Source organism: Thamnophis sirtalis, unplaced genomic scaffold (genome assembly GCF_051295495.1).
Source record: "Thamnophis sirtalis isolate CommonGarterSnake01/CBP01778 unplaced genomic scaffold, rThaSir2_p1.2 scaffold_9, whole genome shotgun sequence".
Lineage (NCBI taxonomy): Eukaryota > Metazoa > Chordata > Lepidosauria > Squamata > Natricidae > Thamnophis > Thamnophis sirtalis.
In genome coordinates this window covers 7,965,434-7,985,642 of record NW_028261389.1, presented here as the reverse complement: position 1 = coordinate 7,985,642, position 20,209 = coordinate 7,965,434, and the positions used below count along the sequence as shown (strand labels likewise).

At 43.7% G+C, this 20,209-nt stretch overlaps 1 protein-coding gene across 5 annotated transcripts in view; it reads left to right on the top strand.

The window, feature by feature from the left end:
- The window catches only part of USP6NL (USP6 N-terminal like), a 147,073-nt gene that overhangs the window by 22,302 nt on the left and 104,562 nt on the right, over window positions 1-20,209 (top strand). Inside the window, exon 1 of one of the 5 annotated variants that reach the window (XM_087722748.1) lies at window positions 12,348-12,949. The exons of 3 other annotated variants lie outside the window; for them this stretch is intronic. In XM_087722748.1, coding sequence (XP_087578874.1) covers window positions 12,874-12,949 — 76 coding nt within the window. In that variant the 5' untranslated portion in view covers window positions 12,348-12,873. Of the gene's footprint in view, window positions 1-12,347; window positions 12,950-20,209 lie in introns of those variants that run through there. One more of the 5 variants, XM_087722742.1, reaches the window with a different exon arrangement.

Sequence of the window (20,209 nt, the reverse complement as noted above, 5' to 3'; positions counted from 1 at the left end):
TGTTCCCCCTTTTTTCCCCCTTTGAATTGTTCGCTGCCCTGAGTCCTCCCGGAGAAGGGCGGCATACAAATAATAAAATACCAATACTAATACCAAAGTTGAAAAAAGATCCTGAAAGAAGGCAGTGGTAAACAACGATGGCTAATAAATATTGCTAACTCTCCCCTTGGCAGCTGCCGTAGTTTTCATTTTCTCAAAAATAAATAATACAGGATATACATTTGTTGCTGCTGCACAGCTCTTCCATTAATTTTCCATTTACTTATCAGCTGCTTAGTCCCTGCAGATCCTCCTTAATAGGTCCATTCACTTAAAGATACATTTTTAAAAAAATTCTTAGATTAGGAGGAGAAAAAAATATATAAATCTTTACCCGTTCTCCACACGTCTATCTTCCTTCCAGTTATCGTTGTGTAGAGGTAGCTCTTGAATTACCTTCGAAAGAGAAATACCTTTCTCTTCTAAGCTTTTAGAAGACAATCTATTTAACCGGAAGGTTTTTGAGAATATGTCTTTTACTGCATCAGGGTTTTATTGGATAAAGTAAAATGCAGACTTTTAACAGGCAGAATTTATTACAACTGCCTGCTCGCCTCCAGCGCCTAATGAATCTGTTTTTTTTCCCCAGCAGTGGAAGAAGGCCTTATGTCTTCCTTGTAGTGGTTGTGTGCCCCGTTATGAATAGAATAGAATAGAATAGAATAGAATAGAATTCTTTATTGGCCAAGTGTGATTGGACACACAAGGAATTTGTCCTTGGTGCATATGCTCTCAACGTACGTAAGGAGAATTAAAATGCATTCATCAAGAATAAAAAGATTCAACACTTAGTGATAGTCAAGGTTACTAATAAGCTATCAAATCGTACTAGGAAACAATAAAAACAATATAAATTGAAAGATACAAGCAACATGGTTATAGCCATAAGTGGGGAGAGATGGATACTAGAAAGGAAGAGAAGAATAATAGTAAATACATTCTTGGTAAATTATTGACAGTATTGTGGGAATTAGTTGTTAAGCAAAGTGATGCAGTGATGGGTTGCTGTTACCATTGCTACCGGTACGCTGCTTGTGGTCTGTTCGTGCATGTGCTGGACATGCGCTGTGCATGCATGCGCACTCCACTACCCCTGCGACACTCAGCTGCTCGTCAGAGGTTGCGCAGGCACTGCACGCTATGCACGCTTGCGCAATTGGCCCGGTTGCTTCAAAAACAGGTATTGAACGCGGGCAGGCGGGTGGACCAAACGAGCCACCGCACCGGTACGCTGCTCCCGACTACTACCCGTACGGCTGTACTGGACCGTACCAGCCGGAACCCACCACTGGAGTGATGGCATTCAGGAAAAAACTGTTCTTGTATTTAGTTGTTTTGGTGTGCAGTGCCCTATATCGTCCTTTTGAGGGTAGGAGTTGAAACAATTGATGTCCAGGATGCGAGCGGTCTGTTGATATTTTCACAGCCCTCTTTTTGACTTGTGCAGTATACGGGTCCTCAATGGAAGGCAGGTTGGTAGCAGTTCTGGTTCTCTGAAATCCGTGTCTGTCTTGTTGGGTTGCAGAGCCAAACCAGACAGTTATGGAGGTGCAGATGACAGACTCAATCATTCCTCTGTAGAACTGAATCAGCAGCTCCTTGGTCAGTTTGAGCTTCCTGAGTTGGCGCAAGGCATTTTAAGATAGAACCTAGAAACTTGAAGGTCACTATTGTTGATACTGTGTCATCAAGTATTGTTTTTTTTTGTTTAATTTTTATTTCTCATACATACACTCACAATTATATAATCTCATAACTGTTGTTAATAATATGTATTTATAACAATTTTTCTCCCCTACAATTGACAATATTATTGAGATTGCTTTCTTACCATCCCATACACCCATCTTACTTTACAACAATCCTACTTCTTCTTCCTTCCCTCCCTCCTTCCTTCCCTCCTTCCTTCCCTCCTTTCTTCCCCCTTCCTTCCCTCCTTTCTTCTCTCCTTCTCTCCTTCCTTCCCTCCTTCCTTCCCTCCTTTCTTTTCTCCTCTCCTTCCTTTCCCCCTTCCTTCCCTCCTTCCTTCCCTCCTTTCTTCTCTCCATTCCCTCCTTCCTTCCCTCCTTTCTTCTCTCCTTCTCTCCTTCCTTCCCTCCTTCCTTCCCTCCTTTCTTCTCTCCTTCTCTCCTTCCTTTCCTCCTTTCTTCTCTCCTTCCTTCCCCTTCCTCTCCTTCCCCTTCCTCTCCTCTGCTCTTCCCCTCTTCTTCCCATCTAGTGTCTGTCATCTAGTATTGTAAGAGGAGGTAGCATAGGAGGGTTTCTCCTAAAATCTACCACTATTTCTATGGTTTTGAGTGTATTTAGTTCAAGATTGCACCACAAGGCTAGTTGTCCAACCTCCCATCTGTATGCGGATTCATCGTTGTCTTGAATGAGACCAATCACTGTTGTATCGTCTGCAAACTTCAGTATTGTAACAAAGGGATCTTTTGAGATGCAATCTTGGGTGTATAAAGAGAAGACTGGGGGGCTCCTGTGCTAATTTGTACAGGTATCTGATGTGATTTTGCCTAGGATTAGAACCGCCAGAGACATTTGCATGCTGCCGAATACTTGCTTCTTGCCAACAAATGGACAGATGGAATTGTGTGGTTAGCCTCATCTTTCCGAATGATGCAAAAATGGGGGGGAGTTTGGTCTCCCTCGCATCTTTTTCGGGAGAAGCGGGTTGATTTAGAAGGCAAACAGCAGAGCTGTTTTCCCCGCTGTCTCTTTGAATTTCCTCGTTTCTCGGCGTTTCCCTGATTCATTTACTTCTGACAGAAACACTTTGCTTTTCAGTGGCAGACGCGTAGGTTAGTAGCGACACGCGCTGTCCTTGAAATTATTGTTTGACTGATTTTTTTTTAGAGGATTCCCGCTTATTGTTAAGATCATATTCGGTTCAGTTTTCAATATGTTGATTCTCAAGGAAGTCATAGCGAACCGGTCACAATCCCAAATAAATGCATGACATTGCAATGACAGCCTCTTTGTTCTTGTTGTTGTTGTTGCTAATTGCTGATGACTTGTATGGACAATTGTCTGCAGTTTTCTTAGGTGAGATTTTGAAACTAGCTCGCCACTGCCTTTTTCTTCCTAGGACCGTGATGGCGAACCTATGGCACGCATGCCACAGGTGGCACCCGAGCCCTCTCTGCGGGCATGCCAGCTGTCGCCCAAGCCCAGCTCCACTGTGTGTGCACGCATGGCTCCTGCCAGCTAGCTGGTCTTTGGGTCTCTGCTGCGCATGCGTGGGGGTGGCCCCTGCAAGTTTAGAACACGTGCATGCACGTGCGGGGGGTGCATGCATGGGGGGGCATTTGCATTGGATTTTGGGGCCTCGTACAGTGTCCCTGTGCCCTGTTTTGGTTTCCAGGTTGGTGCAGGAGGCCTTCCAGGGTGGGTGGAGGGCATGCATGGGTGCCGGGGTGCATGTGGGGCAGGGGGGGTCATGCGCACATGCACATGGGCAGGATGCATGGGGTATCACACACACATTGCATTATGGGTGTGGGTGCACGTGCACTTTTGGCATGCAATGGCAAAAAGGTTAGCCATCACTGTCTTAGGACTTTTACATTTATATGGCATATGGCAGAAGTCAGCAAACTGTGGCTCTGGAGCTGCATGTGGCTCTTTCCTCCCTCTGCTGCGGCTCCGTCACCGGTCAGCGCCACAATTTTTAGAGGACAGGGAGAAGCACAGTGCGCCAGGAGAAGATTCTATGGCAAGGAGAGGGTTTTCCAGTTGTCCTTCTTTTCATTAAACTAGACCAGGGGTCGGCAATCTGTGGCTCTGGAGCTGCATGTGGCTCTTTCCTCCCTCTGCTGCGGCTCCATCACCGGTCGGCGCCACAATTTTGAGAGGAGCTTTCGGGGGGGGGGAGAAGCACAGTGCGCCAGGAGAAGACTCTATGGCAAGAGGAAGGTTTTCCAGTTGTCCTTTTCATTAAACTAGATCGGGTCGGCAATCTGTGGCTCAGGAGCCGCATGCGGCTCTTTCATCCCTCTGCTGCGGCTCCCTGTTGCCAGTTGGCTCCACAATTGATAGAGCTTTTGGTTATGACAGGTAGAGGAAAAAAGGATGCCGCGTTAGGAGGAGACTCTATGGTGGGGGAACTGAACTTCCGGTCAGCTCCAGAATTGAACAGGGGGCTTCCGGTTAGGACCTTTGTGGCTCCCGGTGTTTTCTTTTCTGTGGGAAAACTGGTCCAAATGGCTCTTTGAGTGTTTAAGTTTGCTGACCTCTGGCATATGGCATCTATAGACGTAAATTTAGGCTACTTAGTAGTGTAGTCCATAATCTCGGACAGGTCCATGCTCTTCAGCAAAGAGGCTTTTATCCTAAAGTGGATTTGGGATAGCAGTAACAGTAATAACAATTAGTGATAGTTAATTTCTCTGGAAAGTGCTTTCTTTTACAGAATGGCAGTCTTGGCCTCTTTTCCCAAGCTTCGAGTGACTATCTTAATTTACTTCATGCTGTGTGGAAGCAAGACCTTTCTAAATTGTAGATGATGGGAAAATTTCCCATTTATTCCAGTGCGGAAAAAAGAATGTGATTTTCTACGATGACTTCCAAGATGCAAGTCAACCGCGCCAGCATTTCTGGCAGATGCCTGCTGAGCGATGGGTTTGAATAACAGTTTTTTGGCTCTGCTTTGTGCTGTAAATATATTAGACGTCTGGCAAGAAAATCCCTCAAATCTGTTTGTTAAGAACAGTTAATTCTAATTTTGTTAATGGAGGGATTTTTTAAAAAATCTTAACTGATGGCAGCTGAATAATCAGAACCAAAGTTCACTGTTTTCTTATGCTCCAGTGTTAACGGACATCAAAAAGTTGAATGGTTTAAGTTTGGGTGAGTTTTAAAAGAAGAAGAATTGAGACATGTCTTCTTTCAAAAATGATTTGGAAGGGTTTGGATGTTGCAGAAACACGGCATTTCTCTGTTCATTAAAGCACCTCCTCCTTTTTAGAAGAGGCTGGGGAAAAAAGATGCAGCTACTTTAATAATATGTCCTCTGAAGCCTGTATAGTTCTATTAAATGAGTATTTTATTCTCAGCCTCTCTTTTTCCTTAACTTAAATATTCATTTCCAGTTTTTTTGTTCCTTGAAACCGCCGAACACTTAAGATACACGTTTAAATTGATATTAATGTAGGACAATAATTGGATAAACACCACAATTGCTACCAGGAATCACCAAGGGCTACCTGTCTTACCCAAGAGAATATAAATTAGGGATTGCTGCATGCAAAGTGCAGAAAACAACTACGTTTCCATCCATTACGTAAAAAAAAACTTGCAAATGTTTTGACCGTTTCTATCAAGAAGGTGGAAGTCATAGTTGGAGTCAGTGGGAATTGGCAGAACAACTGCACCGTGATAAGGCTGCCTAAATTCAGACCATTTGCTAAGCTGCAGCCTGCTCTTCTGTGGCCTGCTTTTATGCTTCTTCCACTTAGATTATGATTCTACCTTTTCAGCTTTCTTGCACAGTGTGCCTTACCCATTGTGAGCCGGGCAAGTCCATAAATCAGCTAATAAACAATTGCATACTGATCAAGCTGCTGCGGTTTGTGCACATTTAGATGAGCAGGTGGGAGGAAGGAAGGATTTATGGGATGCAAGGAGAAAGAAGCCTCTGAAATCTTTCCTCTGGGACTCCTTCATTTAGAATTAAACTACTGTGTACACTTCTCATTCCAACTGCAGTAGAAAAAAGTTTGAAGATGTGGTTGGGAACCAGAATGCTGTAAGAGTCCTATCTTCCTTATTTTGTTCCAGCTGAAAAAGCTTGGCCAAAATCTTTGTAAACCATGGGTGAAACGAGTTTGGTATTATATGATACCCAAGAACTTGGTTTATATCTCAAGATGTGCTTGGTTCTAAGTAGCTGTCTAGAATACATCAGCCGTGAGTACCGTTTTATCCTCCCGGTAAAGCAGGGGTGTCCAACTTGATTTCATTTAGGGATGCATCGAGGTTGTGTTTGACCTTGGGGGCTGGAGGTGTGCGTGGCCAAGGTGGGCATAGCTAGCTGCCCCCCCAGGCTCCGTTTTAGTTGGCAGAAGGGTGCAGGAGGCTGTTGCGAATGAAAACGGAGCCCGGGCAGTCTGTGTGAGGCCTCCCCAAGCTCTCTTTTCACTGGCAGAGCCAACATGGGCAGGATCTTTGCTGTTTCCAGAGCTGCTAAATAAAGTGATAATTTGTGGCCCACCAGCAGCCAGAACAGCTGGCTGCAGATTCGGACAGTGAGGAGGTTGGGGAGGAACATGGGCCAGTCCTGGAGCCTGGGGAAGGCTCTGATGAGGGCTCTGTGTCGGAGGCAGAGAGAGAGCCAGGGCCATATGCCAGTTATCAGCTGCTTTCGGAGTCAGACATCAGTGAGGCAGACGAACAACTGGAGCCTGTTTCCAGGGTTCACATGTGCAGAGTTGCCAAACAAAGGGAACAGCTAAAGAACAGGGGTCGGCTTGGGGGTAAGGCTAGACAATGAATGAGGAAATAAAAGAAGAGCGAAAGGGGAGTGGAGTTTGCAGGAGACAATTTGTTCGCTTAATTGGTTCGTGACTCTCTGAGACTCCTTGCCAAGTTTTGCAGATCTCGGCCTGGCAGCTCTCCAAGCCAGATAAGGTCTGTGACTGTAAATCCTCCCTTGAGAGACTTTGCTGGATGTAAATGAGGAGAATTCACAATAAATTAATAAAAGAGTTTTTTCAGGACAAGGAGTTTGCTTCATGCTCTTGGGAAGCCTCCGTCAGAACAGATACTTTGCTTACCTTTCCTTAACTGTATGTAGATCAGTGTGTGTGTGTGTGTGTGTGTGTGTGTGTGGGGAGGGTGTTTCCAAACTTGGCAACTTTAAGATCCGTGAACTTCCAACTCCCAGAATTCCCCATCCATCCATCCATCCATTCATGCTGAGTGTTGACATTTACAAGTCTTAAAGTTGCCAAGGTTGGACACTCCTGGAATAGACTGTTTACCTTGAAAATATCATATAGTCTAAGAAACAGTTTCATCTTCGCCTCCCTGTAGCTGCTTTTGATCTTCAGTGTTGTCCTTGAAACCTTCAGTTTCCTGCCTGTGGTCAGATCACCTTTAAAGATAAATTCTCAGTAGCGGAGGTTTTTAATGATGGAAGATAAAATTGCATGGATGTTAAAAGCTTTTGTTTTCCAGATAGTAGTAGAGATTGCTTTTTCTGGCTGGTTCTCTCTCCCCGCCCTCCGCCTTGAAGACTTTTTGTTTAAATTAAGTTGGTTTAATGTGGGATGCTGAACCTGTTGATAGGCCGTACCTGTCCCTTTTTCAGATCCTATTTTTCCTGATGGTTCTAAAGAAGCAGCATCCTGTAATGGCATCTTATAAATGTGGACTGGTAAAGCTTGGATCTGAGCATGGCTAAATTATTCTTTATTTTGTTTATCAAAAGAGCTAAATGGGCCTTTGCTTTCATTTCATGCTGGGTTTTTTTTTTAATTCCATTTTTTTTCCTATGGTTGTTGCAACCAGGATGTTTATTTAATGTTCTGGCCTCTTTCCAAAATGTCTTTAATTTTAAATGTTTTGCCCTTTTGGGGAGTGGAATGGGCTTACTGTTCGAAAAGAGGTGGGAACATGGGATGTTTATCATATAAACAACCACGGAATCGTGCCATAAAAGAATCGGGGAAACAAACCCCGTTCTGCAGTAATTCACTTTTCTTCCTCCTTGTATCATCTTAATTATTTTTAAAAGACTCTATCTTTATACGAATGTATGAACAGATGGCAAGTTGTCCCTGGAGAATATGCAGAGGAAAATCCCCATGATGATTGCCTTAACGCGTCCGGATATAAATTTCCTTTTCAGCCATAAAAATGGTGATCAACGTTTCCAGGGGCATTTTGGAAAAGGCCATATAATAAATGAAAGGGAATCCGCCAAGAAAATCAGCTGGCCAGGAAGTATGAGAATTCCTTGATAAGAAGAAGTCAAGAGGCTAGAGTTACCCCCACACTTCTAGGAAATGTTGCGATGGCCATGGATCGGGGAGGGGGGGGGGAGTTATTTTTTAAAACTTAAAAAATGTCAGAGGGCTCAAAAGAAGCAAACTTCCTTTCTTTTGGTTTTGGGAAGAGCCACAGGTCAGGAAAAAAAAACTCTTGCAAGATTTGGAAGTGGCTGTTTGTAGAGAGAACAGAATGCTTAGAAAACTAGCAAGAAAAGTTGGAACATAGAATATAGAGTTGGAAGGGACCTTAGAGATCTTTCTAGTCCAACCCCCTGCTCAAGCAGGAGAGCCTGATGGTCATATTAATCCAAAAAGAAGAATCTCTTGGAGTGAGTTGATGGAATGCAGGAGAGAGAGAGTTCCTTTCAAAGGACTGGATAAAGCCAGGAATTAAGGGGGGGGAAAATAGGGGCCAAGGAAAACGAGATTTCCTTAAGGGTTGGTTAAGGCTAGGGTGCTAGGAAGGTATGGTAGAATCCTGAAATCTGAAGAGTCCCTTGGAGAAGGTTGGAAAAAGTCATCAAAGAGACATTCTTCCGTGACCCGTCAAAACCGCGTTCCACAAAAGCGCGGTCGACGAAAGCGCGTATGTGACGTCATCACAGCGCGATGAAAAAGATCGAAAAATTGAAATAAAAATTAAATTACAGCAAGCCGATTCACATAAAGGTAAGGGTTAGGTTTAGGTTTAGGGTTAGGGTTAGGTTAAGGGTTAGGGTTAGGTTTAGAGCGTTAGCGTTATGTTTAGCGTTAGGTTAAGGGTTAGCGTTAGGTTTTTCGTTAGGTTAAGGGTTAGGTTTAGAGTTAGGTTTAGGGTTAGGTTAAGGGTTAGGTTTAGGGTTAGGTTTAGGGTTAGGTTTGGGGGGGTTAGGGTAAGGTTTTCGCTTTATTTTTACATTTTTCGATCTTTTCCGTCGCGCTGTGATGATGTCACATACGCGCTTTCGTCGACCGCGATTTTGTCGTCCGCGGTTTTGTGGTGGAACCCATTCTTCTTCCTATTCATTAGTCCGGGGGGTGAGCATCTGTGGCAACTTTAAGACCTATGGATTTCAACTCCCATGGCTGGCTGGGGAATTCTGGGAATTGAAGTCCACAGGTCGTAAAGTTGTCATAGTTGCCCACTCCTGCATTAGCTTTCGATGATGTCGCAGTTGATGGTGATGCAGCTGCGTCTCACTGCTCTTCAAAGCTTCCATGGTAACCACTGCGAAGAAGAATTCCCACCGAAGTATTCGCCCATCTAACAACCAGATGGAACCAACTGGGCATCCAGTTTTTTTTGGCTCTTCCCAGTGATAGAAATAAGTACCAATGTTTGCTGAAGGCAGACAGAAATGGTCTTCTCCATGAAGCTCAAATCACTCATCCTCAACTTGGTACTTTCTAATGAGGCTATTTCTCCTTATCCCCTCCCAGCCAGCGATGGCAGTTGTAATTCAGATCGTCTGGAGGACATCAACATGCAGAGAACTCCCTTATAATTCTTCAGCTGCAACACCCCCCCCCCCCAACACCCGTATATCCTTCCTCCTCTCTTCTACTCCCACATACTCCTAGTTGCTGTGGCTGAGAATATAAATAGGCACTACAGTGTGATTGGTGGAATACCATTCAACCTGCCTGCTTATCCAAAAAATAATCACATGTTTACATTGAAATTGGTGATGCAATCTAAAGAAAGCATTCGTGTAGACATTGAGTGTGAGGGAGAGTCACGTTTCTACGTTAAGGGGGATTCTGTGATGGACCGTTTATTTCACCCACTCTTCATGTTTTAAGTAAAAAAATAAAACTAAATGAGGAAGAAGGACGCGGTGGCTCCGTGGCTAAGACACTTGAGCTTGTTGATCAGAAAGGTTGGCAGTTTGACGGTTCGAATCCCCAGCGCCGCGTCACGGAGTGAGCTCCTGTTACTTGTCTCCGTTTCTGCCAACCTAGCAGTTCGAAAGCAGGTAAAAAAATGCAAGTAGAAAAATAGGGAACACCTTCGGTGGGAAGGTAACAGCGTTCTGTGCGCCTTCGCGGTTGAGTCATGCCGGCCACATGATCACGGAGAGCGGACAGCGCTGGCTCTTCAGCTTTGAAAGGGAGATGAGCACCGCCCCCTAGAGTTGGGAATGACTAGCATGTATGTGCGAGGGGAAACTTTACCTTTACTTTAAATGAGGAAGAACTGTTGCTCAGCAAAAGGACACCTGAGAGAATCCACTGAGAAGCGTGGATAACTAAAACTCTTCCAGCGGCCTTACAAGTGGGTCAGATTTTTGGTTCATCTTGCTCACTGTTGTTGGCTTCATTAGGATTCAGTGTTTTCTTGGGTTGTTGCGCTTTGAATCTCAAGAGCTTGCTGGATCTGGAGCAGCATGCTCTACAGGGAACCACATTTATTGCCAACAACAATTATTGCCATTCTCAAAAGGGCTAAGAGAGAAGCATTTGCATGTAGGTTTACTAACATTGCGTTTTGCCTTGCCACCAAGGGCCCAGGAGGCCTTGGTAATTGAGATGAGCCCAGATGCTGAGCTTGTCGATCAGAAGGTCGGTAGTTTGGTGGTTCAAATCCCTAGCGCCGCGTAACGGAGTGAGCTCCCGTTACTTGTCCCAGCTTCTGCCAACCTAGCAGTTCGAAAGCATGTAAAAAGGGGAGTAGAAAAATAGGAACCACCTTTGGTGGGAAGGTAACAGCGCTCCATGCGCATTCGGTGTTTAGTCATGCCGCCCACATGACCACGGAGACGTCTTTGGACAACGCTGGCTCTTCGGCTTTGAAACGGAGATGAGCACTGCCCCCTAGAGTCGGGAACTGCTAGCACATATGTGCGAGGGGAACCTTTTCCTTTTCCTTTAAGACTTCCATCAAGGCATGGAAGGAAAGAGAAAGGAAGGCAGATTGCTTCTTCTCGCAAGCATCGAGGTAAAGCTGAATGCTGGGGGTTGTTTATAGTTCCCAAGTTCAGGAGAACCAAAAAATCCGAGTCTGTTTTTCCAGGTCTGCTTCATGCTGGTGATAACTTCTTATTTAAACATTGGACGGTATTCCCCTTTTCAGCTCCAACCGTAGCATTGCAGAATAGACTTTGGACTAATATAACACCTGCAGTGTTACAGGTGCAACATTAGGTCAGGTACAAAATCCACATTTTTGGAGCAGGGGGAAGGGTGGATTCCTGTCAACAAGATATTCTCGGCTCTGTGTGCCGAGGTGGCGCAGTGGTTAAATGCAGCACTGCAGGCTACTTCAGCTGATTGCAGTTCTGCAGTTCGGCTGTTCAAATCTCACCGGCTCAGGGTTGACTCAGCCTTCCATCCTTCCGAGGTGGGTGAAATGAGGACCCAGACTGTGAGGGTGATATGCTGACTCTGTAAACCGCTTAGAGAGGGCTGAAAGCCCTATGAAGCGGTATATAAGTCTAACTGCTATTGCTATTGCTGTGTGTGTTTTTGTGTTTGTGTGTGTGTGTGTCTGCAAAGGTAAAAGTTCCCCTCGCACATATGTGCCAGTCGTTCCTAACTCTAGGGGGCGGTGCTCATCTCCGTTTCAAAGCCGAAGAGCCAGCGCTGTCCAAGATGTCTCCGTGGTCATGAGGCCGGCATGACTAAAAGCCGAAGGCGCACGGAACGCTGTTACCTTCCCACCAAAGGTGGTTCCTATTTTTCTACTTGCAATTTTTACGTGCTTTCAAACTGCTAGGTTGGCAGAAGCTGGGGCAAGTAATGGGAGCTCACTCCATTATGCAGCGCTAGGGATTCGAACCGACAAACTGCCAACGTTTCTCATCGACAAGCTCAGCATATTAGCCACTGAGCCACCCTATATGTATATATCTGGATCATGGAGCTCCTGTAATTGTGGCGCTAGATAAATTCGTACTGTCAAAATCCCCAAAGACATCACTTTCACTTTAAGTCTAATTCATATTTTTTATCACAAATGCATTTTTTTTTCTAAAATGTTGTTGGCTTTACCTTGATGTCTTTTTCAGACTCAAAAGATTGCATAGGCACTCCCTGTTTTTTTTTAAATGTGTTTTGCTTCAAAAGATTCTAACAAGGCTAAGGTTCTTCGAAGGAGTGCGAAGTCCTTTTCCCTGTTTCACTTCCACAGGCTGCATACCTGAGCAGGTGTCATGGACGATTAGGTTAGTGGTTTGGAAACTTTGAGTTGTCGATGCTCTGTGGTTCAGATTACCTGGCAGGCGCAACCGGAATGGCTCAGGTGAATATGTATTCCGTTCCCCGGTGGGAAGATTTAATCGCTGCTGAAACGCTCGTAAGGATTTCAGTTTGCAGCATGGTGATACATATGTGCAGGGATGAGAGAGGCTGGTATGTGTGAAAAAAGGAGGAAGTGTGGAAGCCAATAAGCTTTTTCCAATATACTTAAGAGTGTTTTCTTTTCAATTTACTGCCGCGTTACTTTGGGCTTGAAGTTTCTAGATACCTTGGAGCTTTCTGGTTTTTAACCCACCCCTAGAATTGATTTCCTGTATGAGTTTGATCTACTCTTTTTTTTTTTAATCGTGGAAAAGAACAGAGGTTCATGTCCTGAACTGGGGAGAAACATGCCGGTTTTAGAAGTCTTTCTTTGAAAAGAGGGGGCCATCCTGCAAACTTCGGAGCTCCATCCTGAAATGCTTTGCAAGAGATCTGATGGAGGGTGCCCAGTTGAGGCTGCTCCTGCATCCCTACCGTTGTCACGCATATGCTCAGAAAGGTAGCGGAGCGGCTGCGTTGCTGTGCTTCCAGCTTATCCGAAGGCAGCCGTGAAAGCGAATCGGTGTAGGGATGAAACCTGTTGGCATTCCAGAAGAGCAGCTGGTGGCTTTGATCTGCTTAACCAGCAATGATGATTCAGGTCTTGCAGACTGTGAAGGAGCTGGTATCGCCAGCCAGACGTAGATCAGGCACTGCCAAGAAAGGTAGGAAAAGTCCTTAAAAAGATAACCCCCAAACCCCTCGTAGTTAGGGGATTCACCTAATTTATTCTTGCCCTAACCTGATCTCCTTGTTGGGCAATCGACTTCTTTCCTGGGGCTTCGGCTGTCTTTATTTCAAGTTTGCATGTTGGATTCCGTGGCTACACAGCCTTGCTTGGAGCAGTGATAAATTCGGTCTGATTAACAATGAAAGAGCACTTTAATCACTTTCAAATAAACCATAGATGGATGCTAAGGATGTTTAATAATATATAACAGCAAGGATCAGATCCTTTTTTCTCTTCCCCCATCCTCCAGCCAAAGCTGTCAGGGCAACTGATGGGAAGACTAAATTTCTCTGAATACATGAATACTGGCCATATCATCCTTTAGCTGCAATGTTATATTTAAATAAAGGACGAGTATCTGTATTTCTTGGTAAAACCCCACTGTACATTTTTAAAAAGCTGCAAAAATGCGTCCCTCCAATCCCATGACACTACTTGCTTTGATATAATTCTGTTTCCAATTTTATGTTTCCATTCATTGATTTTTATTGCATACGAGGGATTAAGTAAAAATGCTGTCCTTTTTAATATATGTAATTGTTTTTATAGATACATGGGTAAGGGGGGGGGGGGAAATATTGCAGCCCTAAGGAAACTTGTTTAACATTTCTGGCATTGCTTACCGAAGTAATTAAAACTGCATTCTCACAAATCAAAGTGCTTGTTAAATTGGTCACATCTTTAAAATCAATACACCTGTCTCAAATAATGCTTTAAGGCTGGACTGGACTTTATTTCTAATCAGGTATGGTTAATTGTGTGCTATTAAACAGCTGTTTCTCTAATTAAATCCATATGTAAACATTAGGCATTTTATAATAAAAATGTCAAAGATCAGCTTCTTGCTTTTTGGGTAACTTGAAAGGACATAATGACGTGTGCTTTCTCCCTCCCTCCCCCCTTCTTTTTATTCATTTATATTCTGTTGGAGCTATTCCCTAACTTTGTTCTTGATATTAATATTCAATTGCGTCCTTTACATGTGGCTTGAGAGCATTAGTCATTTGTGTATGGGAATGCATGTTGCCTGTACTGTGATGGAACAAACATGCATTGATGTAAAAGTGAAAATGTGGACTGCAGAGAATTCTCCTTTCATGCCAACCAGAATCAAAAGTTGTTTTTCACTCATTGTGAAGACATTTTAAGAGTTAGGTTAGATTAACAGAGTTGGAAGGGACCTTGTAGGTCATTTAGTCCAACTCCCTGCCTAAGCAGGAGACCTTACACCATTTCTGACTAATAGAATTTCAGTCTCTTCCTGAAAGCCTCCAGTGATGAAGCTCCCACAACTTCTGAAGGGAACTTCTGTTCTATTGGTTGATTGTTCTCACTGTCAGAAAATGTCTCCTTATTTCCAGGTTGAATCTCTCCTTGTTCAATTTCCATCCATTATTCCTTGTCTAGCCTTCGGGTGCTTTGGAAAATAGCTTGACCCCCTCCTCTCTGTGGCAGCCCCTCAAATATCGGAAGACTGCTATCATGTCTCCCCTGGTCCTTCTCTTCACTAGACTAGACATGCCCAGTTCCTGCAACCGTTCATCGTATGTTTTAGCCTCCAATCCCCTAATCATCCTGGTTGCTCTTCTCTGTGCTCTTTCTAGAGTCTCAATATCGTTTTGATGGTGTGGTGACCAAAACTGGATGCAGAACTCTCGGTGTGATCCTACTAAGGCTTTACAGAGTGGTATTAGGACCCCGCTTGATCTTGATTGCGTTCCTCTGTTAATGCAATTTAGGATTGCATTGGCTTTTTTGGCTGCCGCTGCACACTGCTAGCTCATATTTAGCTGGTTGTCCACTAAGGCATTCTTAGTATATTCTAGGCGTGGCACGACAAAACCGCGGTCCACTAAAGCGCGCCCGATTAAAGCGCGTCGCTGACGTCATCAGCAGTGCGACAACAACGACCGCGGAGAAAAAGGCGCTTTAAAAGGTGCTTTTAAAGCAAGCCGATTCACGTAAAGGTAAGGGTTTGGTTTAGGGTTAGGTTTGGGGGGGGTTAGGTTTAGGTTTACGCGTTAATTTTAGTTTTACTGCTCACAGCGTGCTTTTTTCGGCGCGCTGTGATGACGTCAGGTACGCGGTTTCGTCGAGCGCGCTTTAGTCGACCGCGGTTTTGTGGTGGAACCATTCTTGGGCCTTCTCCTCAAGACCTCACAATCTACTTACCTAAGAGTTCTGTCTCTGGTATCAGCCATTAGGTTTTATGTTCGGGGCAGGAAAAACGATTTGATTTTACAGACATTTGTGGTGGATGTACCGTCATCCAGTATTTTTCAATCCGTAGGAGACATGTGCTTTGCCACTGGAACAAATTAGCTTTCTCTCTTGTAATGGATGGGTCTTACATGGAAGCCAGCTTGCTTTATACTCAGAGGGACTTGTGCTTCAGTCAAGATGGATGGATGAAATTATCAGGCTCTACCCTTTGGCTATATCATGTCCAAATCCTAAGCCAAGATAATGTCACTTGGTTGTTTTGTGAAGCATTATGTAATATTTCCACAGGGATGGCATGAAATATGGATTAAACAGTCCCCTAACTTGTAAGCACTACACAGAGAGGCATTGTTTTTTCTCAGGGCGCTAATTGAGCATGACCTTGGCCATTGATAATATGCCAAGACAATGCTGTGTGGTATAAATCAGCCTGATTAACATTTTTAAGCATTAAAAAAAAATCCCACTGTAAATGGCTCGATGCTCAGAATTCCAGGACATTAAAACGAAAGGTTAATTCAATCAGAAGAAAAAATGGCAAGTTAACTTTTATGGTTTTCGGAAAGTTTCTTGCAAGTGGCGCTTATGCATTCTCCTCCTTTGCCTTAGATTGCTGATTAAAAAGTAATCTTATTATTTTGGTTATGCGAGATATGTACAATATGTACATATGTGCGTGCTCAACATCCCCGACCCCCCAAAAAAACAATTTAGCATTTTTTTTCTTAAGATAAACTCATGGCCAAAAAGAAAGGATCTTAAAAAAATAATTATTGTTCAACTCCATCTAAGCTCACTAATAAACCAGACTATTCTCATCGCTCTGTTGAACTGAACTCAAAGGAGAGTGCTGGCTTTAAGAGATGGGCTTGGGGCTTGAACGCCCAAGAATTCCCAAAGTTCATGGGGATATTTGGCTCAAGATTTCTCATTTGTATGTTAGATCATCCTTAGATACCTGAGGAAGCATCAAGTGGCTAACGATTGTAGCAAAAGCAAGTAAGAGATTATCAAAGATAGGACCCCCTTCAGATACATCAAGTAGTATTCTAAATTAATAAAATAGAATAGAATTCTTTAGTGGCCAATTGTGATTGGACACACAAAGAATTTGTCTTATGCTCTCTGTACATAAGGAGAATACAATACATTCGTCAAGAATCATAAGGCACAATGCTTAATGATGGTCATAGGGTACAAATAAGCAATGAGGAAACAATATCATAAATCATAAGGATACAAGCAAAAAAGTTACAGTCCTGCAGTCATAAGTGGGAGGAGATGGGTGATAGGAATAATAGTAATAGTAATGCAGCCTTAGTAAATAGTTTGACAGTGTTTAGAGAAATATTTGTTTAGCAGAGTGATGGCGTTCGGGGGGAAAAACTGTCCTTGTGTCTAGTTGTTCTGGTGTGCAGTGCTCTACAGCGTCGTTTTGAGGGTAGGAGTTGAAACAATTCATGTCCAGGATGCGAGGGGTCTGTAGATATTTTCACAGCCTTCTTTTTGACTCGAGGTGGCGCAGTGGTTAGGGTGCAGTACTGCAGGCCACTTCAGCTGACTGCTAGATCAGCAGTTCAGCGGTTCAAATCTCACCGGCTCAGGGTTGACTCAGCCTTCCATCCTTCCGAGGTGGGTAAAATGAGGACCCGGATTGTTGTTGGGGGCAATATGCTGACTCTGTAAACCGCTTAGAGAGGGCTGAAAGCCCTATGAAGCGGTATATAAAAATCTGCTATTGCTATTGCTATTGCTACTCTGCAGTGTACAGGCCTTCAATGGAAGGCAGGTTGGCAGTAATTGTTTTTTCTGCAGTTAAACTGGGAGTGCGCAGATTATAAAGTCATGATGATGGCATTGATATAACTGATTATAATTTTCCCAAGTCGTTCAGGAGAACCTGCGGTTTATTTTGTGTTGTTGGCAGAAGTTGACTGAAACACACAAAATCTTAGGCCATGAGAGATGCCTTTCGTCTTTTAAAGGTCTGGTGCCACTTCCTGTTCTAAAAGAATGTCTTCTGGGCAACTGCCAGACTTCCTCCTGGGAATGGCCAGACCAGTCGGCTTGTTAAAGAAAATAGAGCATTCCGAATTTCCCCCTAACACGATGCACAATGGCATGTTTTGCACTCCCCATGCCGATCACCTGGGAAGGCGACTGCTGATCAAAGCAAACAATTCTGAAACAACAAGGTGATGGTCTGACTTTGTAAATGCAAACTTTCCTTGCTACACTTTCCCTTCAGATTGTATGGTTCTACCGAAATATATGTGTATATGTGTGTGTGTGTGTGTGTGTGTGTGTGTGTGTGTGTGTGGTATTTGTGCTGATAAATAAATAAAGGGAGACTAGTATAGATCTATTTCAAGCTATTTAGCTCTCATCAGCTAGCCATACCCTTACTGGGATTCGAACCTGTGCTGTATTACATCTTAGGCAGATGTCTTAACCATTAAGCCACAGGTCCTCCTCCTTATCAGCTGAAGCCAGGGAGGTAGGTATATATTTAGTGTCACAACCCCTGGTATGCCCCAATTATGGGAGGAAGCTAACTGCTTCCATTATCTGTCTATCGGCTCGTCACAAGAGACCATCATGACAGAAACCCAATATTTTTACTGTTGCCTTTGTTACATTTGTGTTGTATTTGTGCTGATAAATAAATAAAGGGAGACTAGTATAGATCTATTTCAAGCTATTTAGCTCTCATCAGCTAGCCATACCCTTGCTGGGATTCGAACCTGTGCTGTATTACATCTTAGGCAGATGTCTTAACCATTAAGCCTTATATGTGTGTGTGTATATATATATATATATGTGTGTGTGTGTGTGTATGTATGTATGTATGTATATATACATATATACATACATACATACATACATACATACATACATATGTCGTGTTGCTAGTGTTTATTAAGAGCCGAGGTGGCGCAGTGGTTAAATGCAGCACTGCAGGCTACTTCAGCTGACTGCAGTTCTGCAGTTCGGCTGTTCAAATCTCACCGGCTCAAGGTTGACTCAGCCTTCCATCCTTCCGAGGTGGGTAAAATGAGGACCCGGATTGTTGTTGGGGGCAATATGCTGACTCTGTAAACCGCTTAGAGAGGGCTGAAAGCCCTATGAAGCGGTATATAAGTCTAACTGCTATTGCTATTTGTTCTAGGTGGATTGGAAATACTACACAGATCTAAGGATATAGTAGGCTTTTTGGACCTCAGGGACCACTAAATTCATAATATTAAATCCGACAGACTACTAATGTGATCTGCCTAATGACCAGCTGGGTGGGCGTGGCTAGATGGTCATGTGACTAGGTAGGCCTGGCCAACTCGATGTCACTCATGTTGAGGTGTGCCCTGTGGCTTCTACTCGCCTCTCCCCTCCCAGCCACTCCTCGCCTGCCTGTCCGGGCTCCTTAGGGTCCCAATAGGAATCAGTTGTTGGAGCTAAGCAGTCACCATGAGAAAGAGTTGACAAAACAGCTGGCTCAGTTCAAATTGGATCTGGCCGAGAAGGAGGCTCAGCAGATGCACCTCACTGAGGACTATGAGCATGGGCTTCCCAAGCAGAGGGAGTGCAAGGCCAGGTGCTGGTGCCTGGAGGCTCAGACGAGATGGTCAGCAGGTTCCAGGCCATGATGCAGTCCCACAGCAACAAGGCTCTCCGGCTCTTTGCCACCAGCGGCGCTTCCCTCCAGCCTTCACCCAAAGCCCTGCACCAGGAGGCTGAAGCAGACCCCAAGTCAGAATTTCTGCCCCCCCCCTCTGACCCACACAAAAAGACCCCGAAGAGGGAGACTCTCTGCAGGAATACTAACGTTCATTGCATGTATCAGTTTGAGGACCCCTGACAGTGCAATATAAAAAATGCAAATAATTTTTCTGTGGACCACCCAAATTTTCTCATGGACCACCAGTTGTGACCACTGTGGTAGGGGGAAGAAGAATCTCTGCAGCCTAGGATCCAGTAGGATCAGAAAGAGAGATCTGCTGGTGGCTAAATCTACTGCATTTGGAAATAATAAACTTGATGTCAGCAAGGACAGCTTGATAAAAGTGTTCGAATTCCCCGGAAAAACTCTGGAAAAGAGTTGTTTTTCCTCCTTTCCATCTCCTCCAGGATAAGAGCAAGCCTATGAAAATACTCTTATCTTAACAAAGTGAATATGCTTGACTTATGACCACAATTGAGCCCAACATTTCTGTTGTTAAGTGAGGCATATGTTAAGGGAATTTTGCTTCCTTTTATGATCTTTGTTAAGTGAATCATTGCAGTTGATAAGTAGGTAAGCCGGTTGTTAAGTGAATCTTGCTTCCCTATTGACTTTGGGACTCTGCAATGGTCATCAATCTGACCCTTTAAGACATTGTGGTATGTTGGCGTAATTATGTCCCTTTTTTCTGAATTATTCTGATGAAAGAAACTGAAAGGAAAACAGAAGCAAAATAGTAATTCATCGCTGTAATGAAAATGAGATAACAGCCATTGGTTTAAATCGAGCATTGACAGTAATATATTGTTTTGGCCCTGATCTGTGATTAAAACTTAGTAGTGCAATAAAAATGAAAGCCAATTAATCCAGATATATTAAAACCTTTCCTTTTCTCTTGATTTTTTAAAAATTCAATCCTCACATTTTGTCTTCATTAGGCCTAACCATTTTTAAAATTATTAGTTGGTGGTAGAATGTTCGGCTGATTGATTACACAAATGGAGTAATCATTTCTGTTTAAATAAATTGGCATATTCCTAGAATTTTTAAGCAGCAGTTCTTTTTTTTCCCCCCGATGTGGGAGCAACTATGTGAAAACTGGCAGTTTAATAAAATAGAAGCTGTGGCTTCTATTTGTGGAGTACTACAAAGCCATTACCATGGCAACTCTACTGTGCTGTACAGTAGAATCCAATTTAAGGCACAACAGGCTATATCTTAACAGAACTTGAATCCAAAATGCACACTATCACT